The sequence below is a fragment of the Acanthopagrus latus genome, chromosome 11 (genome assembly GCF_904848185.1).
Source record: "Acanthopagrus latus isolate v.2019 chromosome 11, fAcaLat1.1, whole genome shotgun sequence".
In the NCBI taxonomy this organism is placed as follows: Eukaryota; Metazoa; Chordata; class Actinopteri; order Spariformes; family Sparidae; genus Acanthopagrus; species Acanthopagrus latus.
The window spans coordinates 15,751,055-15,778,370 of NC_051049.1; the positions used below are offsets into that span (position 1 = coordinate 15,751,055).

At 40.0% G+C, this 27,316-nt stretch overlaps 1 protein-coding gene and 1 long non-coding RNA gene across 2 annotated transcripts; one reads left to right on the plus strand and one right to left on the minus strand.

Moving 5' to 3' along the window:
• Positions 1–13: 13 nt before the first annotated feature.
• On the minus strand, positions 14–3,697 carry LOC119028983. Its single transcript, XR_005077872.1, has 3 exons — positions 3,670–3,697; positions 1,068–1,159; positions 14–912 (listed from the first exon to the last, which is right to left on the minus strand). It is a non-coding gene; the product is annotated as an uncharacterized LOC119028983 (long non-coding RNA).
• On the plus strand, positions 1,116–26,618 carry LOC119028980 (guanine nucleotide-binding protein subunit beta-4). The gene is made up of 11 exons (XM_037115472.1): positions 1,116–1,258; positions 6,672–6,756; positions 14,291–14,550; positions 15,002–15,040; positions 16,407–16,513; positions 18,758–18,821; positions 19,577–19,739; positions 20,201–20,267; positions 20,550–20,751; positions 21,106–21,322; positions 21,957–26,618. The coding sequence occupies exons 3-11, from the start codon at positions 14,494–14,496 to the stop codon at positions 22,061–22,063; spliced, it is 1,023 nt and encodes a 340-aa protein (XP_036971367.1). The 5' UTR covers positions 1,116–1,258; positions 6,672–6,756; positions 14,291–14,493; the 3' UTR covers positions 22,064–26,618.
• Positions 26,619–27,316: the final 698 nt, after the last annotated feature.

Below are 27,316 nucleotides of genomic sequence, written 5' to 3' on the forward strand. Positions count from 1 at the left end.
TTGTTTTTATGATCCTTAGTTTGTGCAATTGTCACTTGAGTATCTGAAGTCATTGATTTAGGCGTCCAATAGAAAGGGAAAAAAAATGTGTTCCTTGATTTGGATTCTGTGTCGAAGACAAAGTGTGAAGTGACACAATAACTTAATATATTTCTGAGGCAGTTGCGCTCTGTGTTTTGACACTTTAAGTCCTCTATCAGTGCTTGTGTCTTAGAAGCAAAAACTTAAAGGTGCACTGTTTAGTTTTGGGGAAGATACTTTTGAACAGAAGAGAAAAAGCTTATTTGTCGGACCCCTCCAAGTCACCTCCATTCTGGCTTTAAACAGCATTCTGGGGACTTTATTACACTCTGAGGACTACTAGTAGATTCAGCTATGTAAATACATGAAATGGATATGTTTCTTAGCTTTTATTACTAACATATTAAAATTATGAATGTTACCTTTTGGAGTTTCCGTTCATTTCCCAAAACTACGTAGTACACCTTTAACTGTGACTCTGACCTAATTGTAAGATTACAACCAGTTAAGTTTTGTTGGTAAGCAAGAAGAGTCCATTTTTATTTTAAAGTACAGTGTAGTGTTTGGTGTAACAATTAAATCCACTCTATTGAAGCGTCACAGTTAATGTGCGCCTAAATGGATTTCGGCCACCATGAGTTTTATTATTTACGCCTGCACTTTATCTAATGTGTTATTCATAAAATGTCAAAATGAGTTCTACGTGATGCACTTTTTGAATTTTGTATTTCTGGTAAAAGACCTACAGTTAATGTGATCTTGGATCCACCATCTTTCTTGATTTCCACCCAGTGCATGCTGGGAATGGCCGAGCTGAGTGAATCTTCCTCAATATCAAAACCCTTCCTCTCAGCCCTCGTTTTTAGATGTTCCCATCACCGTGAAGCGGCCCTGGAAGTCAGTAATACAACATATTTGTCACAAATAACAAAATTACTGTAACTTATCCTGTAGTGTCTTTAAGTACAGTATTGAAGAAATCATCTCTGTCCCTTTAATAGAAATACTACTCCATCTCCCATCCTCCATGCCCCCCATATGCTCACCCTCCCACTCAGCAGCTCTCCACCTCATACTTGATCGGCACCGATTCTCTCTCTCCATTTACTGCTCCTCCCAGCAGCATCTACACTCGCAGCTGAAAGGAACCGAAACAACAGCGACTCATAATCCATGCCATTTAGGACGTATGCAGAAAACACCCACTTCCTCTGCTACTCCTCTGCACTGGAAAAAGGTAGAAAAGCTTTGATTGTTTTGTCTAAATTTAGAGTTTGTGCTGTGCGTTAGTGTGCACATTGTCCGGTGTTTCCTCTGGATTCATTCATCTGTGATTCACAGCAAAATCACTTCAATCACTGCCAGCAGGGTGCATCTGAAATTGTAGATTTGGGCAAAATCTAAAGCACAGGAGGCCCTTTTACACAGTTTGGAATCATATTTTTAATTCTGACAAAGCACCAGAAGAAGATCTGAAATCTGCACTCGAAGCCTAATTTGAAATTGAATGAGAGGTGGGTGTGGAGCCAGAACTAACAGTTACTTCACCACTGCAGAATTATCAGACGAAACACTGGCGACTGTGGTGCTCTGGCCGTGAGCTTCTTATCAAACCGATCTTTAGTTCAGGCATCAAGGGTTGTGTTTGGTTTTTCAGGTCTTATCTCTTGTTCTGGACCTGTGCTGTACCAAAATGTCAACTCAAAATAACAGAGGACCAGTGGTAATAAATTAATGATCATCTGGTATCAAAGCGTTGCAGCTGTAACTGGAGCCATTTGAAATTCGGCATTAGCACACCAGGGTTGTTCCTCACTTCCTTTAACCCCCCCCCCAAAAAAAATACCCAACTTGTGTGATTCACTTCATTGGAAACGCAGAGCATGTTAGTTCATGCTTCGTGTTGCTAGTTGCACCCCTGATTTACGGAAGTGTCTGGGATTCCCCTGGACTTAAAACGCTCTCACTTCTTCTCTTTGCACATTTCCTCTGCAGTTTCTCCCTGAAACAATTGCTACACGCTTCAGGCCCACTCATTCTGGTATTCGCTGACTCCTTTTCTGTTCATTTTACACCTGAAACAGGTGCTTTCATTTGAAGCAGCTTTTAATACAGATGTGTGACAGCAGACACTTATGATGTTGCACTTTCAGGACATACAATTTCAGTCTCAAAAGAGCCTTTTTTCCCCCCAGAATTTTCAAACGCATGTATGGTCAACGGGCTCTGTGGGACTTCTATGTCGTGCTGAAAGCTGGTGTTGCGTTATGTTTGCAGGCTCCATTTTCTAAACTCACATTAGCTACTGTTGCTCTCTGTAAGCGGAGCAGATAGAGGCACTGAGGCGAGGCACTCGAGAGGGTGCAGGAAATCACATCTGTTGGACTGTCGCGGGAAAAATCCGACCTGAGTCGTTTGCAAACAAATCCACAGTCCTGCAGCATTCAACAGCTTCTCATTCTTCAGGTCAAACTACAATCAACCTACATATGACCAGTAAAAAAAAAAGAAGTTCTATTTCACTCTGTTATTTAATTGAGACAAACGGGACTCTGAAGTGTATAATCACATGATATGAATACTTAATGTAATAGCATATAGGCAATAAAGCATTGACAACTTGAAGGTGCTCTTTGTCTTTGGCTCATTCTGAACTTGTCAAATGATGATTCTGTGGGATGGCTGCTGACCCAAGCTGCAATCCCAAAGCATCCATTTTTGGCAAGTTGGGAATGAGACACAAAGGTCAACTTGCACTCTGCTTATTAAATGTGATTAATGCACGTAAATTGCTACAAATTGTTACATATAGCCCCTTCAAATATGTATCACCGCTTCCAAAAATTGACACCATGTCAGTTCTCCATTGCATGTGCGTGTCTGTGTCGCCCTGCCGTATTCATTTGATACATACGATACTTGTCCTTTGCCATCAGTAAAACCTGACTCCACATTTGGTGGAGTCATTTGGTTGTCAAGGTTGTGACTCCAACACACCACGAGAGGCATTATCGCAGAAATGATGAGAGCACTTCACCAGGCGGCTGCTGAGATAAGACAAGAACCTGACACTGGGACAGGGCAAACCGCTGCTAGTTACACTCTGGACTTACATGTGAAGTGAAGTGATCACTTCTTAGAATGAATGCATTAATGTAGCTGTGACCAACAAAGGATCTTTAGCGGTATGGTATCTGATGTACAAGATCCCTTTTTTTGGTTTTGATTGGGTACAAAGCCGTGCAGGTAGCCATACATTCTGATTTAAGTGCCGTAGGACAAGGAACATCTGCACCTTGTTCACATATAGGCACAGCAGCATAATTAATATTTACAAATGGCATTAAATTGATCCAGTACGGGGAAAAGGAACATAATGCGTCCTTTAAAGAGACAGTTCATCAGCAGTGTTTGACTGGGGATGGATAATTTAAATTGAGCCAGTCAAGCCCAAGCTATTCCAGTCAGCAAGTAAAACCCTGAAACTGTCAACATCTATTTTCCTCATCAGAGAGAGAGCGGGAAAGAAGTGGTGGTGAGCCCAGCGAGGCACGCATATTTTAAGTCACTTTGCACTCTTCAAGAGGGCCCTTTTTTCAATAATCCATTATGCATAGCAGCTCTGGCTCTCCCTGGTATTTCTCCTACCTTCTTGACGTCAGTTGCCATTTGTGAGGGTTACCCTGGCAACGGCCAGCCTCCCCGGGAGATGTCTGGTGGATAAGACGGCCCTGATAAAGCCTTTTAAGGTTCTACTGTTGCTGCACCTTTTAATTGCCTTTGATACAGTGGAAGTATAACATGGAGGTCGTCGGGCCGTGTCGCCACATGTGGGCAAAAAAAAAAAAAAAAATGGGAACATGCAGATAAAAATAGGCACTGAGGAGCCGCCTCAGATTGACGTCCCATTATCTCCACTTGATTCAATCGCCCACGTATTGGGCTCGTTTTTGAACCGTCCTGTGAAACTGACTTGGACAAGATGGATCTATTTTTGGCCACGTTGAGCTCTACTCTTCCGTTATGCAAAAGACACATGTGTGCGACTCATTTTAACAATGTGCCATTGTTGCAGTGATGAGATAATATGTAAAGGCTAGAAGCAGCACGTAGCTCATTGTGATGCCTCTGAACAATGTGATTATGAGATAACACGAAAAGCTCAAATATCATCCAAGTTATTCTGTAAAGTCATCCCCCCCCCACATATGCTAACTTGTCCCTAAGAAACCAACCTCACATTCAAATGATGAATTTAATCTGCCTGACTGCTACTGTACTTTGAGGTCTGAGGTCTGTGACTTATGCAAAACGTACACTGAATTTGCATTGATGCAAAAATATCACATTCGTAGGCAACAATACAGTTGAGTTACTATATACGACACCCGTTCCAGGCTCCAGGAGGCTATTTATAGCCACACCAACATGTATGTCTTTCTTTTTTTTTTTTTTTCAGACACCAGGCTATTGATGTGCTATTTTTACAGTGTCAATTCACTCCCTCCCTCTCCTTTTGGTTGCCAAGCAATGGACCAAAAGGACCTGATTGGCCAAGGATGTGGACACCTTGACTCTGACTCTCAGCTGGTTAATGAATTCTGTCTTCATGCTCACCATAGAGGCAGGGAGCTGAAAAGTTCATATTACAGTGATGAACTGACTGTTTATGACTAGCTGCATGGTTTATACCTAAATTGAGCAACCATTTGTCATCATGCAAGGTATGACCAAAAACCTGCATCGTTCACCATCACACTATGCATTTAACAATAAAAATGTCAAGGTGTCATGATTTTTGTGATGGAAAGACTATTTTTCTCCACTTATATGCTAGTGTAAGGGAACTGCTAAACTACTGTGTTTCTCATTCTCGGCTGTCCAGACACATATGAGTATTGCTTTTTGTAAATTTCAGGATTTATTGATGTTTTACGTTTGATAATATCTTATTTCCCGGTTGTATAAATGACAAACCAACAACAACATATGTTTCTGCGATCATATTATTAATCCTAATCCTCATAATGTGTTTAGGGGGAAATTGGTCTGACACACCTAAACGACTGCTGTGTGCGTGAATTCAATTAGACTTAATCTGACCCCATGCCACTCCGAAAGGAAACCAAGGGCTGGGCAACTTTCATCTTCCCTCCATTGATTGTGGCTCGTGCAGAGATATGGAAAAGCCTATCCCACTGCTCCCTTTCATTGGCCCCATTAAATATTCATCCTGTCCTAATGGAGAGAGATCCTTTTCAATGAGCCCACTGCAGGCCAACTGTGGTGTGCCGGGGTGAGACTTGGCACAGCTGTCTCCTGGCACAATCCAAACCTTACAGCTTTAAATTTTGATTCGGTGTGCTTTTTGGGGGGTGAGAGACTCATTTTAGCTTCACTGTTCTGTATTCTAAGCTTTAATAGTCTAGCAACAGAAAAAAACAAACACATTTCTCTTGTAAATGTCATTGTCTTCGTGTAACTTAGTGGAATAATAATAATAACAATAATAATAATAATAATAATAATAATAATAATAATAAATAATTGATTATAAGCAGATAATGCCTGCAACCACGTGTTGATGAATAGTGAAAATGCCTATCCCAATTTCACAGAGCCAAAGGTGGCATCCGTTCCCACAGCCCAAACATAATCAATTCATAACAAAAATAAGGCAGATAAATAACAACAGGAACATCTTCAAATCTGTGAAGCTGGAACCAGAAAAAGTCTGGCATTTCAGATAGATAAATGAATCAAACTTTTAAAGGTTTTTAAAAACATTGACGCTTCAGTCATCATTTCAGCGTTACTGTTCCTTTGCCTAACTTTCATAATAGGCTCATCAGTTGACAGATACCTTTAAGCAGCTGCAATATTTTTTATAGATCATGCACATAATATACTGTAGTTTGACAGAAGCATTTGGCACTTACGCTCTGTCTACATGTGCAAAAAATAAACAGACAGTAAGATCACTTTACAATAATGCTTACAGGACAAAAGCTAAAGTCACACTTACAAATAGATTACTGCAAAACATCCTGATACACTTTTCTCACCTCAAGCAGCAACACTAATACTGTAGATGCACGATTCTCCTGGTTTATTTGGTGTGTTTGTATGTGATCAAATCGAGGAGTGGCGTTTATGAAATTTTGGCTTTGCAAACCTGAGTTGAAGTCCATTTGAATCACTACTACTACAACCACCACTACTACTACAGGCTCTGTAGGTCTAGTATTTGTTTCCTGTATCCCATTCGGTTCCTTTTTGTTGAGGGGGCTGACAGACGGTACCATTTCGGTCGGTGGTTACACTACCTTTTTCAGACATTTTACCCAGCTTAACGAAAATGTTATTACTGATTGTTTAGGAGTGCTGGCTTCGATATAAATAGATTTTGTAAGGTTCTGATATTTTCGAACGTGTTTCATCGGTTTCATTACACAAAATATCAATATATGCCGTACCGCGCACCCCTCAGCGTAGGCTGTTGCCATGTTCCCACTTTCATGGGTGTGGTGATTAGCTTGCTTGGTGAAAATTTTTAGTCTAATCCGCTCGCCCCTGCGCTGGCTTCTACCCTTTAAACCGATTAAATTGTCTTAAAACTAACACGTCTGCCCTCACGATTTCTCTCACAGCTGGGACCATGGTTGTCGTGTGAAAACGGACCGGTGTGACTCGGATTGGAAGCACGAACAGAGCCAAAAAAACAGCCTGTTTCAGGTAAGGACGTGTTAGTCTCCTCTTGGTATTTTGGTGGCTTTTCGGCTATTTCCTGCTTTGCTCAGGGCGGTTGTATTTTGTTTTACATGGTGGGTGAAAAGCAAGGTTGCCCGTGTGACTGAAGTATTGCTGTGAGCAGCTCTGTAACTCTTAACACGACTATTCCCAGGCTAATAAAGCCCCAATCCTATTTTTCTCCCCTTTAAAGCTGTTAGAAATGTACTGATATCCAAACGCGGCCTTTTTTTACAGGCTGTCAAATGATTCCCAGGCGGAACTCGAGGGGCAACACCATTCAACAAATATTCATATGTTCCCTTTTCATACATCAGTTTTCTCATTTGTGGTTGCACGACTCCCTGCGTAGCCTTTTTTCCCCCTCCTCTATTAAATATACATGGCAGTCCGCCTTCATCCGAGCGGCAACTGGTAGCGTGACAACTCAGGCAGTTTGTTGCTTGTGTCAGAGATGAATCTTGTCTCAGATCAGCTGATAAAGATGGTTAACACACGTTAGATTCTCCATATGATGGAGATGAAGGTTTTATGTATTGGGCTGTCATGACTTAAACACAATCACTGCATAAGTCGGGACAGTGGGAGACTGCTGGTGTACAGTGTACACAGTACAGATTTTACAGTTCGTCAGGGTTTATCGTGTGTATTATCAAACTGCCTGATCAGCCTGTTGCGCTCATAACTGCACATTTAATCTCATTTATAGGTGTATGGGGATGAATAATAAACATAATGTTATATAAAGTAGACAAACATACTTTTCATTTAGAATAGTTATCACTTAACTCTAATACAACCTTTTTAAAACTAGTTAAAGCTAAATCCAATTGAGTAATTCATTGGTTAATTGTCAAAGTGAAGTATTAAGGGAAACTGCCAAAAACTCTGATTTTAGTTTCTCAATTATGTATTTACTTTTCTCAGTCAGCTCCGACCAATACATTGATCGGCCGATAATGTCCTATAGAGAGCTGAGGTCACCCTTCCAGTTTACCTCTTGGGACCTTAATCCAGACAAATATTGTTTCGATCCCATTTTCAGCTGTGCCATGAATTACACATATGTTGTTTTGATAACTTAAAAGATAACTTTTCAAGCCAATAAAGTCGCAGTTTGTAAAAAAAAAAAAAAAAAAAAAAAAAAGACTACACAGCCAACAGCGACGCCGTCTTGTTGAATGGTCACCAAAAATAATTTTTAGGGGCCAATACTGATCCCTCAACTCTTGAAATATGTAATGGAGGCAGGGTATTTTACAGTTTAACAATAATTGTTATGGTCTAAAATGACATCAGCAAACTGAAACAGTCTTAACTCAAAATTTAATCATTTTGAATCACCCATAGCATCGTTTCTTCTGCACGGTCTCATTCTTTAAAAACCAAAAGGTTTCTGTATCAGCAATACGATATATCTTTGATAAGCCAATATGTTAATGTTGGCCAACCAATATCAGTTGCACCCCTACTATCAAATAGAAATGATGTTTGGAGTATAATATTTGTTGAATACCCCATGAAGTTTACTGTTTCAGTGCTAGGTTTTCATTTAGGACTATAAAGTTTTAAGTTAAACTGTAAAGTATCCTGCCTCCATTACCTTTTGTCTTTGTTGGAGAACCACATTTAACCACATTTTCTTACGTGATTTTTTTTTTTTTTTCCCCTTTTTTTTTAAGATTGTTGCTTGGACAGAACAAGCAGTTTTAATAATGTCATCTTATGTTCTGTAGTATTGTGAAAGGCATGATCAGTTATTTTCTTTTGCTCACCATCAACAGATGAATTCATAATGAAAACAGTTACTGATTTTCGACCGCCCAGCATGAGTGTACTGTATCTTGGGCTCCAACTTTCACTACACCTTAGACAAGCTAGCCATGGTGACAGTAACAAGACACTTATACAAGTATTTATAAATGGACCTATTAACAGGAAATCTTGAACTTTCACGTAAGAGGATTATGGTTCACTTCATGGTTTATGGATACGTATGTTAAAACAATCTTGTCCAAACAGGACACATCCAGTTGGGTTCTTATAGTTTTGATCAGAAATCATCTATGACTGCATTATGTGTAATTCTGTAACTGCCTGGTGTAGGTGGGGTTGAAACCTTCAATCAAAGTAGGTCATACACTCATCACACATTCATTCACTGTGTTCCCGTCAGCTCCGTGTAACAACAAGCAAAATCTAACCTGCTCTAATTTTACTGGGGATCAACCAAATCAGCTCAATGGTCGTCCTGAGTGACTAATAGTGCATTTTGTGATTTATTTTCCCTTTCAGATTTTTGGATTAAATTAGATATACACACATAGGCCTGAAATGTACACACAACCTATAGACATGCGTTAGTAAAGAGATTTCAGAGTGGGCTGCCACTCCATGCAGTTAGGGATGTGGTGCCATGCTCAAAGGCACCTCAGCACCTCCCTGTTACCTAACTGTAGTTACTCCAGCAGGAATCAAACCCATGCCTCCTTGGTTTAAAAACCAAGAATTATGACATCTCAAGGATACTTTTACCCAAAAATAAAAATGTGATCATAATGTACTCATCCCCATGTGGATGAAGTCAGGTGAAGCTCACAGCAAAACAACCCTGCAGCATTCTCCTCAAGAACTGAAGTATAATGTTTTAAAATGTTAAGATCTACCAAAAAACAAATGGCTCTATACAGCTCATCTTCTGAGATCCAAGACTCTGGAAGCCCTGAGATCCAAAATGGATTTGAAAATATGTTGTTCACATCCTTTCTTTTTTTTTCTTAATTCTGAGTCTTCACTGTAGCTGCCTAGCTAAAAGTGTAAGCACACATCCTGCCAGAGGTAGGTGCACAAGCTCAAACATGCAGTGAGCATGTAAATAACATCTTTTCTAATGTTCCTGAGAATGAGAAATGAGACTGTTGCTTTTGCTATGAAGCTCCAGAAGTGTTTCGGGGACTACAGAGCTTCACACGATATCCACTGACAGACAGGGAATTAATTATTTATCCTTAAACAATAATCCTAATGAGATGATACGTATATGTGATATATAGATAATAAAGATGACTAGAATGAGTACATGTGTTTTTTCCACTTACTTAAACTTCCGCAGCTATTTCCTCTATTCTCTGGATGTTTGGAATAGTCAGTGGTTGATACCTGATGGAGGTGTCCTGCTGCTCTTTTTAAGTGGGGACCATTTAGTACACTCAAGGCTCCTGAAATGGGCTCTTAGAAATTTTCAGGGCAACATCAGCCAGACGTATATGGTTGTTTTTGTTGTTGTTTTTTTGTTTTGTTTTTTTCATGGAAGACTTTTAACAAAACTGAAATTTAATCATCTAATGAGCATATTCAGCATTGTCCAGCAGTTTATATTGTAATTTTTATTGGCAATAAAGAGTTGTGTGGAAGCTGATATTAGTTCAATAAAAGAGCTCAGTATTCGTTAGACTAAAGCCTTTTAAAATGTACATTTATTGAAAGCGAAAGGCATCACAACATTTGACAAGAGTTAAAGCTGAAATATCCAAAATATCCAAAAATGTGGTATAAAGGAGCATGATATCTATATATATTTACAGTAAGTACATAAAGACAATGAAATATCTCTTTAATAAAAATGTTTTTCCTGTAAACACTGGTACTCACAGATGTTCAGGTCTGGCTCGTCATAACGTTAATTCTTTTACTTCCTGACCATCTCATGTTGTTGGGCCCCTGTGGCTCTGGGTACAGCTGCACTGCCTACACCTCCCGTTGATCTGTTCACCACTATGTGTTCATGATCGAAGCAGGTGTGACTGACTTCCTACTTTATGTGACCCACAAGGAGCAGAGGGTCTCATTGGCATATTTGAATTGAATACAAAATATCCAAATGAGCGTTATGACACCATCTTGTCTCAATCTGTTGTAAACCTTCTCCAGGTTTCACTTTGACACTTCTGGGCTTGACACATACTTTTCCAGAAGTTACTGTCCTGTGGTTGTTTATGAACTATCAGTGAGGTAGCAGGCCTGTGCACTGAAGGGACAGTGTCTCCTGTAACAAATATATTATGACCAAGCTTCGTTATTGTAAACTAGAGACCATAGTGACTGGCAATGACCTCTCTATGGAGGAGTTAAAGAGGTCTCTCTGTGTGTCTCTCCTTCTCCTTGTCTGTGAGTGAGAGAAAAATGAAAGTGAAAGTTTGCATGCCAGCTTCTTGTAGGCTGAATCATTAACCTGGATTAATGAATTCGTTATGAACAGCAGCCAATAACATGTAGCAGAACCATGAACCAGATATAAAAACAGTCGTATGAAAAATCCCTTCACTTGTTTTTCCAGATGAAACTAAAATATTAATTTTACTTTCAAGGAAAGTCAAGATAGTCAGCAAATGTTTAAATGTAATAAAGTGGAAGTCATTATTTTTGGGGGGGGTGACATTTTATGTTTATAATACTTTAATTTTCAAAATAATTTACAATAATTTACTGTCATCTGATGGAGTAATCGGCTAAGTAAAGCCATGTGTATTTGTCACGTAAATGCTCATCTGACATTGTTGGCAAATATGAAGTGAAATAGCCTCTCTCCTTATTGACTCATTAGAAATGCATTTATGTCCGTTTCGGTCCAGAGGTGGAAAATGTACGCACATTGTCCCCTCAAGTAGAAGAACTGATTCAACTTATTTACTCAAGTAAAAGTACAGGCTCTGATATGTACTTGGTACTAAGGAAAACACCAGGATGTCAAACAATGACATATTGGATTGGTATCCTGAGCACCACAAAATATTGAGACTGTAAGAAAATATGTGCAGAGGAAGATGCAGGAAAATACGAGACAATAACACAACAAAGTAGCAAGGTATTTGTACTTTGTTACTACCCACCTGTCTAACTAGTAGTGACTTAGATTTATAGAAAGGTGTGATGTGTGTGTGCACAGCCTCATGAGTGTGAAATACTCAAGTAAGTGTGGTAGCGATATGCCTATTTATGCCTTTGTGCATCTTTGTCTCAAACCTGTCCAGTTTTATGCAGATGACAGCTACTTGGTCCCATTTGAGACCCAGTGGTCTCCTGTTGGCTGCTGGGAGCTCCAGCATGAACCATGTTGGATGGGTGTTTGGTTGGTTCGTGTCAGAAAGGCAATAGCAGTAATGGCCTCCCCATAGCCAGTCTCAGAGACCCAACTGTGTTGGTGCCAAGCAGCACTATCTACTGTAGCTGGCAGCCACATACCAAACAATAGGCAGCTCCAACACAACTCTGCCTTTGTCGCCCCTGATATTGTGCCATCCTCTGGGCCTGCGTTGGCCCGCCTGGCTGCATGCCTCCACTCACACAATTAGAGAAAAAACACAGGAGTGCTCCATGAGGTTTGCGACTTTAAAGTGTTAAAGGTAAACTTTGTAGGGACTGAAGTACACTATCTGTGTGACAATTTCTTTTGGCTGCGGTTGATATGTGGTTACTTACTACAGCGGAAATGAGTGGCCTGTTTTTGGTTTCCAGATGACTAATATTTAGTATCCACACATGCAAATCACTGCCATGACCTGCCTAAAATCAGAGCCAAATGTTGGGAAAGCACCTCAACACGTCACATTTTTCTGCGTCATCTTCCATCATACCTGCAGTATTTTCTAACTCACCTCTCTTTGCACGCTCAGTTGCCTTTTGCGTCACAAGCTTCAGGCTGAAAACATAGATTGAAAATATTTATCGAGGTGTAGAATGTCAGATTGGGTTGTTTTGGTAGTCCACAATGACGCTCTGTGCGACGTGGCATATTTCAGAGGCATACAGCAGAATGGATCCATGGCAGTCAGAGCAGTACCACATCACAAGCGAGCTGACGCTGAGAGCCTCTCTTCAGGGGGGTTGCGTCAGCTGAAGGAGAGGATGACGTCACTCTTGGGCGGCTGAAAGCATTGCAACGCTCACTGTCCCTGATGCCTCGTTTCTGTCAAAGGCTTCTTTGGCTGAGACAAGGGTCCACGATGAGCAGTCCAAGGCATCCTCTCCTGTGATAGCAGAGCGGATGCACAATGGCCAAAACTCTAATGAACCCAGAGTGTAAAAGAATAGCTTTTCTCATGCTTGCAGTATAGTTAAAGGCAATCTTAGCAGCATGGAGCTCAAGTAGTCTTAGTTACGTATATGCTATTTGTGTAATGATGTGGTTTTATTTTGTGGCCCCACTGGATTTAAAGCTTCTGCAAAACTAAAGCACCAACAACCTTTCCTATGGAGAGGAAGGGCTGGACTCAGTCTAATTGTTGAATTATAGAAAATGGAACTGAAAATTTAATCTCGGAGGGGTTGACTTCTGGACAGCAGACTGTGAAACAGCCCGGAATATGGGGGGAGTGGGTTGTTGTGAGCTGTGGTCCAAACATTTCTTAGGAGTGTCTAAGTGCTTTGTGACCCACATTCATGCTCCCCAAGGTAAAGGAAGTGGCAACACACACACATGCACACACACACACACAGATGCTCAGCCTGACACACTTAATACAGACACACATTTAAATAAATGCTCAAATGCACATAATCTATACACACACTAAATGTATGCACAAATGTTCTCATTTGGACTTTGTCTGATAAACCATCTAGATCTGCCCACATTGCACACAATTTTCACACACACACGTTGGGGGCTCTTTGGGGTGGGCCAAACAAACGGCGCAATGCAACATCACAAAAGACTGATTGAGTAAGGAAAGGTCAGAGTCTGGCTCAGATGGCCTTTTGAACCAGACTGGGGGTGTTTGAAGAGCCAGGCCACCCTCTAGGCCTCCACCCAGCCCCACCCTTTGCAGCAGCCTCCTTTGGTCTGAACTAGGGATGCACAATATAGATTTTCTTTCAGCCAATACTTACAACAGATAATAATTTCAAATTTTTGTATTTTGAAAATAAGTTCATGACCTGTATTTTATGCAGCTGTGAGGGTAAATAGGCTAGGCTGTTGTGGACAAAGATGGATGATTTATTATTCGTAGCTCTAATAAGATTAATTGTGTTTTTCCTCCTCAGAACACTTGCTGAACACGTTTTGCATGTTGCAGTTATGTTGTCTTCCTCTGAACCTGAAAAACAAGGCTAACTCCAGTGAAAACATCTGTGGCTCTTGTCTTCATTATGTGGCTCTACACAGGTGCAGCTCTATGTCACGAATGCGACAGCAGCATTGATAATTGGTGGCTTGCAAACCAAATTAAAGGTGCATACCACCACATTCTGTTTTTAAATGCTGCACTCGTTAAGTCAACTAAAGCAGTTTGGCTTTTGTATTATATGTTCTATTTATCGGTTATAATTTCATTATCTGCCAATAACTAATAATGTAAACTTTTTCATAATCATTACCGATAATTTATCGGCCCGATGTCTATCACCAGCCCTAGTCTGAACCCTTACAGGATGCCCATGTTTGTCTGATGGAAGTTCCCATCTTTCCCTCTCTGTCTGCCTGTTACACTCATAGTATTTCTGTCTCTCTGTCTTGCAGGTGTCAGCTGGTGAAGCGTGTGTGAGTGTGTGGGTGTGTGAGAGCGTGTGTGTGTGTGAGTGAGTGTGTGTGCGTGTGTGTGCGTGTGTGTGTGTTTGTGTGTGTGTGCGCGTATGTGGTTGTGTGTGCGTGCAGGCACGTGTGTTTTCCCAGCCCTGGTCAGTATTTGAAGCAGAGTGTGGCCTGAACACATCAGAGGGACAATGAGCGAGCTGGAGCAGTTGCGGCAGGAAGCCGAGCAGCTACGCAATCAGATCCGGGTACGGCAACGTTTTGTGTGCACGTGTTTATTTATGTTGACGTGTGTGTGCGCTGATGCCACTGTTTGTACATCACACGTGTGCCACTGTCTGTTTACTGCAAGCTGTGACTCACACAGTTTCAGATGAGACAGTGACGCACTCGCAATATAACTTCTCAATCAGCTACTTCCATTCTTGTGCAGAAATTGGAAATTGATCTGTAAATGTCACTTACTGCTGTGTGACGACTCTGTGCCCACTGAGATATTAAGTGTCTTTGATTGGCAGTAACCTGTGGCACATGTTCAGACACTTGTTTAGAAGCAATTAATGCCTTTGTCATGATTTGTTCTGATATTAATTGTGTGTGTTTGTGCAGAAATCACTTGTTACATGTGGTGATATTTCAGCTCAAAAAGACAAAAAATGTTGTTGGTCAACATGACTTATGGTTTTTGTTGTGTTGCAGGATGCCAGAAAAGCCTGCAGTGACTCCACTCTGTCACAGGTAAGACTTCCTCTCCACAATTAGTGTTTAATTTTCCTGTCTTTATAACACATTGAGGTTGTAGGTTTTCACAAGGCAAAGCATTTTGTTGAGCTTATTCAGCATACCAATTGATTAGTAATGTAGTCTGTTCTCAGTTCTGTCACCTTTGTTTGACAGTTTCTTTTTGGTCTCCATTATGGGTCACTGTTGTTACGGATGTGGTGGAGCAATTTCGACTGACCTGTAACATTAGTTGATATTTTGTTGCCAGGCTTCTTATGAAACTGGTCTCTAATTAGTTTGCAGTTTTTGATTATTCAATGATATTACTATGTTACACAGTATTTTACTCATCACTTGAAAAGTTGAATAGTTGCTACACTAAGTTTTCCCCTATTTTTCCATGATATATTTTGACTCTTGCTTTAACCAATGTCTACTACAAAATCTGAATGGTAATGGCAGTAATGGTGGCAACCCTAGATGGTATAACACACACACAAGCTCGAATTGGTTGTGAATGCAGGAGGCACACATGACCACACATGTACAGACACACACATACACAGCCAAAAATGCATGCTTAAGTGCGCACTCACATGCACACAAACACACACACAGTATATTTCCCAACATTTTTAACTATATTTAACAATATCTTTTCAAATATTAAATATAAATATTTAAATGTTCCCAGTCATTGATACATTGACATTTATTGAATTTCGCAGTCTAATTCACAGTATTTGATTCATTCACACCGTAACGTCTCTTCATAGTCCATCAGCTGCTTTTTGACAAAAATTCAAGCCAGCTTATATTTTATTTTGAATGCTTCATTCTCACCCAGCTGTTCGGAAGCTACAATCTTTTCAGATGAGACTCCAGAGAAATTAAAGTTACCAACTCACTTTGGCCTTAGCTTTTCAACATTATTGTCTCTACATTATTTCACAGTTTTTAGATATTGTGGTATATTTAGATATATATTTTAAGCATTCACAGCCAGCAACTATCCTGCTATAGGTTGTCTATGTAATTATGTGTGTTGTTTTATGGTCTTTGTGATTGTTAATGGGAATTCATTGAAGATTAAATATCACCTGCAAAAGATAGAGATAACAACAATCTACGCAATGACAGTGTAAGTTGACTAATGAAAGTGTCACAACTTGATGATGGAAATTTTGTCTGGCCGGCCCTCAGCCTGTCAGTTTATACACACAAATATTCAACAGAACCAATATAAGCCCCACTATTATTCAGCATTGTCCATTGTTGAGTGATGCTGGGCTGTTTTTGCTGTCTCAGCTAGATGTGTGTGTGCGCGTGCGTGTGTGTGTCTCACGTGTCACTGCTAACACTTCTTCCTGTGTTTTGGCAGATCACAGCTGGTCTGGACTCAGTGGGCCGGATACAGATGCGGACGCGGCGCACTCTCAGGGGCCACCTGGCCAAGATCTATGCAATGCACTGGGGCAGCGACTCCAGGTAGTGTAATTGTGCTACAGGCAATATGAATATGCAATTATAATTTAAGAGCTGGAGAGGAACCTTTGTATTCTAATATGTTTATATTTTGTCTTCGTCTGATTTGTTTTACGTTTTATTTTTCAGGGGCATTTCTGTTACTTGGCAGACAGAGAATCTGTTCTTTAAAATAATTTAAGTGTTGGCTTTAGAGAAAGGTTAATTGTCAGCTTATTTTAAAGGATTCAAAGCATTACAGTTTTGCAGGTTTGGTGTTTTTCTTCTGCTGCTTTAAGTTGTTTAATTGGTTATTTCAATGGACGCACTGGAGCAAAACTATTTATTCTCTATACTCAACATGATTTATCTATGGGGGCGAGAGTGACAAAAAAATGCAACAGCTTAAAAAGCATCAAGTTTAGCCCATGTTCTTTTCTCTTTTCATCTGAATGGTTTGAACTTTGAAGGTCATTTTTCCCCGGAGTTGCTGCTGTTAAATTTCTTGACTGCTAGCGACTGTGACCATGGTGACTTTTGCATCTACAAGACTAAACCTATAACTGTCAAAATCTACAGTATGCCAGGGACGGGCAATAAAGTGCTGCAGGTGTCTATTTCAACCAAACATGGACACATGTTCAGCTGCAGGAATTTAACAATAAAATCACCACTCTGCAATTGGCTTAATCTTTGTCTTGGAAAATTGATGTTAACTCTTCAAATTTCATATTAGTAGCAATACCAAATACCACCAGTGTGACTGTCAGTATGCGGGCTATGCAATGTAGCATATATAATATAACATAAACTGGTACATTCAACTGAAAGAGTAGCAGTTGTCAGCAGTTTGAGTCACTGGTTTGAAGTACATCTTTATGTGTTTAATGTGTCTCTGTCACTGTTTATCTTTTCCTCTGTCCATCTGTCTCCCAATGCAATGCACTGGGGCAGTGACGGCAGTCCCAGGTGTGGGGCTATACTACTACCAGTACCACTACTATTATTTTTTACTACTACTATTCTACTAATATGACTAATACCACCATAGTAGACTTTTCACTGCTGCCACCTCCACTACTACTGTACATATAAGTGCTAGTGCTGTTTTACACCCTCACTATGAGCACAGTAATGCTATTCACTGAGCACAGAGACAGACAGCTTATTGGGTATTTCCTTAAAGACGCAGTTTGTAAGATCTAAACCTTTTAATAGTTTCTCAAATAATTACAATTCTGAGTGAGAACCGTTCCTCTGTGTCCAGATTGGACTAAAACTACAGATGCACGCATCGATTTGTTCCTAAATTAAAACTTCCAAACTGCTTTTTTAACTGTTTGCTGTGAACATGAGCACCAAGAAATGATCTGTCAAGACTAGTATGCATGCAGTGCACTGATCTTTATCCATTGGAAATGAACTTGGAAATGATGTAGCCAAGTAGTAGTTGTGTATGTCTAGTAGAATTTTGAACTTTGATTACTCACTTCTGTTCTGTTTGAGCAAATGAGTCACCAATTTGTTTTTATTACTAAAACCTGTGTTCGAAATCGAAATACTGGAATTACCTCCAGCTGATGATGCACAGGCTGTTCAGTGTGTGTGTGTGTGTGTGTGTGTGTGTGTGCGTGTGTGTGTGTGTGTGTGTCACCCTCTGACCGACCCTGCAGGAGGCCAGTGTTTATTTTGTATACAGCCACTGACATTTCAGCGTGATGGCTCTCCTCTTGATTGTAGCATAGCACCGTCAAACTACTTCCTGTCCCCGGAGAGATGGAAACCCCCGGTCAGGATGGGAGGGGAGGGGCTCGACTTGTTTGTAGATCTGCACCACCTATAACTCTCAGTCTTTACTGACTGTTTCTACTTCATCTTTTTCTCTGTATCCATCTTTTTGCTGTCCCGTCTTGCTGCCCCACCCCGGCTTCTTTCTAGTTCTTTCCCTTCCCCTCAGGCTTCTACCTCCCACCTGACAGTAGGGACTTTTACATAACGGGCATAATGAATATTAGATGGGGTGGGACATTAAAAGTGGCTTCCCTGGATGAGGAGACTTCCACGAAGATGGAGGGAAGTGGGGACGTTGAGAGAGGAGTGGGGATCTCACACCGAATGCTGTTTGACAGAAAACCTTATCTTAGCACAGTAGACTGCAAGGCGGCTGGCTCTCATTGCTTTTAATGATGCATGTACCTTAGATTATGTGGGGTTTCTTTCAGCGTTTGTGAGCTTAGTCTCATGCTGGTGTGTCTAACTTCCTTCTAGGTTACTTGTTAGTGCCTCGCAAGATGGAAAGCTAATCATCTGGGACAGCTACACAACAAATAAGGTGAGATTATTGAGAATTATTGATAGAATGCAGTGCATAATATGTAAAATAACTGTTGTAACCCATGCTTAAAGCGAGCAGAACTACTCAAAAGTATCGTTATGATGTGGTTGCCGAAGAACACAGATGCTTACTGAACATCATACTGTACCTTGAAGATAATGTTGGTAAATATGAGTAAAATGCAAATTTTGCTTATCCTGTGTAAATGCACCGCATTAAACACAAAGGTGGGGAGCTAATTTCTAAATCACGAGGTCTCCTTGAAATACTATTCCCACGTGAAAAGGACTTCAGAGTACAGGCTGTGATTTCTGGATCTGCTAAACACTATTGTGTTGTAAATACTGTACGTCGGAAATAGCGACAAACCACTTTCATAAAGGCAGCTACTCTACATGGTTGCCTGAAGGTTGTTTATATATTAAGAAATGAATTTGTCTGGTGAAAATAACACTTCATTTAGTAACGCCCAAAGAGAATCACTCAGCCTCATTGCTACGAAATTGTTCATATCGTCCAAAAACAAAGGAATATTTCACTGAAAACAAAATACATTGCCATTAGCAACACAAGCTACAGTTCACCTTTTAACTTTTCATTCATCAGTAATACTATTTGAACTTCTACACTTAATCTGTATGGAGATGCTGCTCAGAACAGTGTACACACTGAACACATTGACCTTAACTTAAAGACTCAACAACCCTTCCTTTTATTACATTTTATAAAGAAATGCTTCTCTTCGTCCTCAGATGCATGCCATCCCGCTGCGCTCTTCCTGGGTGATGACGTGCGCTTACGCCCCCTCTGGGAACTATGTGGCCTGCGGAGGCCTGGACAACATCTGCTCCATATACAGCCTGAAGACCCGCGAGGGCAACGTGCGCGTCACCAGAGAGCTGCCCGGACACACGGGTAGGCACAGGGCCAAACGGAGAAATAATTACATTACAACAATATTTGCTAGTTGTTTTTGTTTTTCCACCCTGTTTCGTCTCACAATCTGTTTTGTTGACTGGCTAATTTACAGTCTGTTTTCTTACAAAACATCTCCTTGAAGAGTCGATTTTAATGACCAAGATATGTGTGCAGGCTTTGTCAACAATGTAAGCTTGAAATAGTGTTTCCTACCCCCGGGCTACAGTGCTGGATGAACATGCCAACTTTAACCAAAAAGCCACATTTTCAACTTGTTTGTTTTTCAGAGGAACAGGATATGGATTAAAGGTGGGCTCAGCTACCTAGGCACAACCAAAATGAGTGGGATTGTGCATGTGTGACTCTCTGACACATCAACATTGTGGAGAACTATTAGCATGACAGTAAAACAATCAGTCAATCTAGTTATCTGATATTGAACCTCTCTTTGTCTTCAGGTTATTTGTCCTGCTGTCGTTTCCTGGATGACAACCAGATACTGACCAGCTCCGGAGACACCACCTGGTGAGAGATAATCCTGTTTACCACTGCCCAGTTTTAAAAGTCAGGCTTGTTACATGACAAAAATATAATGGCTCTCATTATGTCGCTCTTACCTTTGACAGCCCTAATCTATTAGACCTATAGAAAAGAGCACAGACCAAAGTGCTTTTGTCCAAAACACATAGAGTGTAGATGCTCATTGCAGACCAGCCATAGTCCATCAACAGGGTCAGATGAAAAGGTGAAAAAGATGGATATGGGAAAAAACTTATTCAAACTTAACTGCTGCCTCCTTTCTTGCAGTGCATTGTGGGACATAGAGACAGGTCAGCAGGCCACCAGCTTCTCTGGCCACACAGGGGATGTGATGAGTTTGTCTCTAAGCCCGGACTACAAAACCTTTGTGTCGGGAGCTTGTGACGCCACCTCCAAGCTGTGGGACATCCGCGATGGCATGTGCAGGCAATCCTTCACCGGCCATGTGTCTGACATCAACGCTGTCACCGTAAGTTTACACAAACACACACAGACACTGCAGGAAGGAAGAATGTAAAGTAGGGATGCACAACATAGATTTTTTTTGATCAGTGTGGATAATCAGTAAGGACCTTCCTCTAATGGCCGATAATTTCACATTTTTGTATTTTTAAAAAGATTATTCCCTGTAGTTTTTACATAGTATCACATGTGCTCCTTTCAAAGCAGATCACCATGTATGTTTATTGTACTGGATGTGAGGTTCTGAGTTAAACAAGATGTCCTCTCAGCCTTGCACTTGATGACGATGATAATAATAATGTGATCATTTAAAAACACATAACTTACTTTTGCTTGTTTTTTTTTTCTTTTACTCTTACAGTTTTTCCCCAACGGGAATGCCTTTGGCACAGGCTCAGATGACGCCACCTGCAGGTTGTTTGACCTGCGTGCTGACCAGGAGCTGATGGTGTACAGCCACGATAACATCATCTGCGGCATCACCTCCGTGGCTTTCTCCAAGAGTGGCCGACTGCTCCTGGCCGGCTATGATGACTTCAACTGCAACGTCTGGGACACTCTGAAAGGCGAGCGTGCAGGTAAGAGACTTATGAAGTCAAGTAATTTTATATTTTTATGTGCTTGTTCCTTCAGTGTCAGATGAGGAGACCGTCCTATTTTAGCGGTTAATTTAGCTTTTTTTAATAATCAAACAATGTCTCTTCTCTTTTGTAAATCCTTTAGCTCAGTAGCTAAAACAAGGATATCAGATGTGGTCATTTCTAAGTCTTGTTTTTGATTTATTTATTTATTTTTTACTTTTGAGCAGATATTAAAATTACACATTTGATATTTTTAAGTGAGCGCAGCAATCTGCATATCACTTTTTTTTCCCATTAGTTTTGACAATATGGGTTCACACCATGTGGTGTGTTTTAGGATTAACCAATAATCAAAATAGTTGCCAGTGATTTTTCTGTTTGACTCGATCAGTCAACTTATTGATTCAGCTATAATATCAAACATAAATTACACCCTAGAAAAGATTTGAACAATCATCCTAAAAAATTAGAAGTGAACAGCAAGCTGAAATTTAACCTAAAGGCCTACCGGTAACATAGTAACACTTAACAGTGATTTCTGACTAATTAAAGTACTTATGTTTGGATTTTGACTTAAGGCAGCAGATTTTTTAGTTATCTTTGACTCTGATTTACCTTCTTTGTCCTCCAGGTGTGCTAGCAGGCCACGACAACAGAGTGAGCTGCTTAGGGGTGACAGAAGACGGCATGGCTGTGGCCACTGGCTCCTGGGACAGTTTCCTCCGGATCTGGAACTAAACAAACCTTGTCCCTGCTGTACTCAATCACTGCCCACCAACTTCCACCTCCCTGAAACCCCACCTTACATATCCCAACTCATCTGCTGGAACCTGCGGGGTGCACACTGTGTCAGCCAAAACCTTCTTTAAGTCGTCCCCGGTTCTCCTGTCTGCTGGCGACCTGCCCACCTGTGAGAACGTACCCACTCTTTCTACCTTTTGACGTTTTTTCACCCAGCTATTACACAAAAATAAGAACCTTTCAGTGTAGTTGTCTAATCAAAAATTTAAACAGAAAAGAGCTTTGAAAAACTGAAGGAAAAAATAGAAATTTTGGCCTTAAATCAATTCTGTAGACAGTGATAAAGACCGTCTGTCACCACAACTAACAACACGCAAGATGAGCGTCAATGTTTAATATGTAAATGTATATATATTGACAGTATATATGTATAGCATTATGTGTGTATATATGCATCATATATGCATATATAATGTGTATGTATATATTTTTGTAGTTAATTTCCCACCCTTGCGTTTTTGTTTTTTTTAATGATTTTTGGGGGGTTTCAAATGTACATATTCACATTACAACACGACATGATGCCAGAAACACTTATTTTGTCTTGTGTGAGTACCAGATTAAACGTCAGACAATTTAGATACAGCAGTTCATCATAATTTTAGATCAAAATTCATATTTTAATGACTAAAATTTCTGGTACTTGCTGGTTTAGTCGAGCCAAAAGAGGAGCAAGTAAACAAGACAGTTTGCAGAATTTGACCTAACGAAACTCATATTCCCCATTTGTATGCGTGTGTATTACGGTTACAGGCAGTGGGCATAACTACAAACATTCAGGTGAATGATAGCTGTGATGTTGTCTTTTTCTTTTAAGAACACAACCCCTGGCATTCCTTGCGCAGTGTTTTAAAGTTTTTAGTCTGGATTCAGCTTCAGCTCCAAAGTGAACCAGTGAATTTTAGGATACTTTCAAAAAAGCAAACGTGTTTTACTTGAGGCTCTGCCTTTGCCTCTACCTGCATGGATTGTGATTTCAAATCATCGGATGCTGAACATCTGAGTGTCACATCCATTTAATGCAAATCAACAGCTGTGTGGCGCGATCAATAACCCAATAATGGTCCTAAACAGAGGTTTGCATCATCATTTCCCTGTCTCCTGTGGACTATAGAATTTACTCTTTTCCTTAAAGTCAAAACGAGCATCTCCAGTTGCCCGAAAAATGATGGAGAGAAGGGCATCACATCCCTGGGCAGAAGCCGTTCTCTACCTTGTAATGCCTGCATGGACAAATGGTAGAGCGACCAGTCGTTATGTGAGGATATAAAAGGACCATAAAGGAGAGCAGCGACTCTGTCAGCGACCTCCGAGGACTAGACATGAAGAGAAAGAGAGAGAAATATGTCTGTCAGAGCTCGCCATGTCATTTTTTCCTTTTTTTTTCTTTTTCTAAATAAAGGATCAACAAGTCCTTTTTGTCGTCTGCAAGGTGCGAACTGAGCGACTGCATGGAACTGAAAATCATGTTAGTCACTCAAAAATCACACCAGTGCCACAACAAGCCTGTAAAAAAAACAAAAAAGAGAAATGATTTTTTTTTTTTTTAAGGGTTTAACACTTTCAACGATTTTCTTTTCCTCACCAAAAACATGTTATGAACTGTTAAATATTGCTAGTGAAGAAAGTACACTTGGTAGACAGAAATGTACACTTAGTAGAGAGCTAGAAACGCACTCACAAGCTGTAGTACAAATGTAAACCATCGAGCACTTGTGACTTATTTACCCATAGAAGAAGTGCTGTCTCTGATTTTGAGTATTTTCTCATCACCCATCTTACATGATTTTGGTTCCTCTAAGACTTAATTTAAAAAAAAAAAAAAAGAAAAGAAAAAAAAAGAATTGATACACATTGTGTACGTGAGTTGGACCTATCCATCAGCTGTCTCAGGTGCCTGTCTCTGAATATAAACATTTGACCCGCACAGGCTGGATAAAGGAGGGTTTGTGCTCCTGTGAGATGTGGCACTTCTGTCTCTCCATTCTTGCCTTACGATGCCATTCATGATAGAAGAGGTAATGCTAGCATCAACTACAGTAATGTTTTCCTCTTTTTACACACTGATCAATAAGAAAGATTGCTGATTATTTTTCTTTTCCTGATAGAAGCACATTCTGATACTAGTGAACACTAAAAAGCATGCTTACAGAGAAACCCACCACCTGCAGCTCCATACTGCTTCTAAAAACAAGTGTTTTACACCACTTTTTATACAACTCTGCTTTCTCTTTCTACTACTACTACTACCGTACAGTTTGTAGTATTTATTTAGGTTCAGTCAGCTCTCAATGAGACCCCTCTTTGGCATATCGTGATTCTAGTGACCTTTTTTTCTTCATGTTTTAGCTGCTTCTACCTGGCTTTGCATTAATGAGTCCATTTTGAGAGAATGTTAAAAATAACAGTTATAGTTTTTAGCCTGAGAATAACTTTGAGGTGTGTAGGATGTGATATGTATTGCATATCAGTGTTGAAGTGTGTGTGTGGGAGGGGAGGGTTGGGATGGGAAGGAACAGGTAAGGGAGGGTGGGTCGCTTGCTGATGTATGTGGATAACATATAGATCTAAGTGTTACTTCCTCATTTGTGCCAATGTTATCCACAGACCCTGAGCTGTGAACTGAAAACTACTCAATGTGACAAAAAAAAAAAAACAAACATGTTTGCTCACTTTACTCAAGTGCCAGCCTTCTCCATATCCATCAGTTAGTCATGTCAGTATCCAATTTTTATACCCAATCTATTGTCTGATCAGACAGGTGGACTTGTATTTGAAGACGGGCTTTTGTATCCCAAAGTGTTATCACGTTGACAGCACTTACCAGGCTAAATTCTCAGACATTCATTTTCAGACATTCATGTCCCCAGATAAAGATGACAAAATGTATTTCTAGAAAATAGTTTGATATTCTGGGAAAGGCTCACTTCCTGGCGGTTGTATGAGTACACTTCAACCATATTTGCATGTACACTTGCCATGTTATGTTGCGTTACTTAGCTAAGCTAGCTGGCAGCTAGCGGTAGCGCTCTGAGGTATTTTGCTTATAGGCCTGTCATGATTGCTACGTTTGGTTAAACAACTTATTGCCCCAGAAATAAATGTAATAAAAATGTTTTGGTCTTTTCAGAACCATTTTTGCAAGTGATATAATATTTAAACACTGGAATTGGAATTTAAAAAAATATGACAATCCTAAATAAAATTTTTAAAAAGAAGCATACATTAAATATAACCACTCAACCAAAACAAAATACATTTGTGAAAAGCTGTGAAAACCTTTGTAACTGTCAGAAAAACCTGGTTGGTTATTTTGGCATCATGTTGGTAACATTCTCATGTATTCTATTTTGAGATCATGTACATGCATAGATAAGTTAATAAGATTTGTATGTTAAGTCAATAATGTAATCATTGTGACAGGTCTATGTATCAGACAGACACATGTGGTATCTTTTCCAACCCTTGTGCAGAAAGCGAATAAGCGCGTTTCCCAAAATGCCAGACTCTTCCCTTAAACTCTCCCTGTTCTTTCATTCAGCAACGAGCTGTGTGAAATCTGAAAAAGAAAAAAAAAAAAACACCATAGCCCTTAACAGGTGAATAGAGGGTTGTGTGTATTACTGACGGTGACAGGCATCCATTTCCTCACTGTGTGTAATTCAGCAGTATTAGCAGCTGGAACCTGGACTAGTAACACTTCTACGTGCCTGTGCAGTTCACTCATCTATGTAGTGCCGTAGACTCATTAATCAAAAAGGTGCTTGACTACATTTACTTTCACATTATTGTTGTATTTTCCTGAAGTCTCCTCCAGTTTATTCTCTTAACTACACAACTGATGTGGAGCTGTCAAATCAGCTGATTTCCCGTAACGGAAATGTCACCGTGACGCATTTACAGTGTTGTCTGTGGTACCACACTCGCAGAAACCGAATCTTTGGATAGTTGGGAGTGGTTTGTTTTTGGCAGTTTTTGCCATTCTCACATACTGTGCCAACGTCTTAACTTCAGAGAGCAGATGTGAAAATGTCTGGTGCACAAGTTTAGGCAGTATTTGAGGACTGTATTTGCACGACTGTCCAACTTTAGTATATGTGAATATGACGAGTTTTAAGATCATTCAACAGAGGAGGATTAAACAAAACAACAAAAAAATCAATGACACCCCACCACTTGAATTGGTCACGTGATCACCACCACAGCACCATCACAGAATAAATGCACTGCCCTGTGACTCTACAACCTACTGTTCTGACAATTTGTTTTGATTTTATTTATTGTTTTATGTTTTAAGCCAGTAATGACCAGGGACTTGGTGCCATGATAATTCTCTTACAGTGCTATTGTGTGAAATTATAATCACTTGTTATTGAATAATTTTTATAGTCTTTTTCACACCAGACCTTTTTTTTGTATTTGTACAGTGGCTTGGTGATACTGATATGTTGCCATGAGTTATTGTAACCAATAAAAAGCTTCTAACCAAGAATACACATCTTGGCTCACTTCCTTTGGAAAATATCAGACTGGACAGAAGTCCAAGTTTTGGACTGAACTGAACTGAATATATATTTAGGTATTTAGTATTCACTGATGCTCCACTATATGCATGATTCTACCAAGTAGAACAAATAACGTGGAAATGGAAATAAAAGAGAATTGGTAAGAAACGAAAAACAAGCAAATGTTAAATGTTTGCATTGCAGCAGCATATACTTTGCTTGTATGTAATAGCTGTTCTGGTGGGCTACTCTCCCATGAGTAGGCCAGCCTGAACGATACAGGAACTGAAAAAAAAAAAAACACAGCACGTCCTTGTGGACAGACTGTGGCCATTTAAATTATGTTCAGCAAGCAGAAGAGGTGCCATTCATCCATTCAAGAACCATTTTGTCGTTAGACTAAAGCACAATTTTTATTTTGTAAGTTTTTTAATTATCTGTATACTTGATATTGTTTTCCAATTTTATGATGAAGCCTTTTTATGATGTTTCAGAAGGCAAAGTTCACCCAAAAATGAAAATTCATCATCTTCTCACCCCCATGACAGAAGTCCACAAAACATTTCTGGAGCTTCACAGCAAAACAGAGTTGCAGCTTTCTCCTAAACAACTGAAGTAGATGGAGACAAACTGATGCCAAAGATGTTATTCACACCCTCGGAAGCACCCGCTCCAGTTGGTTTTA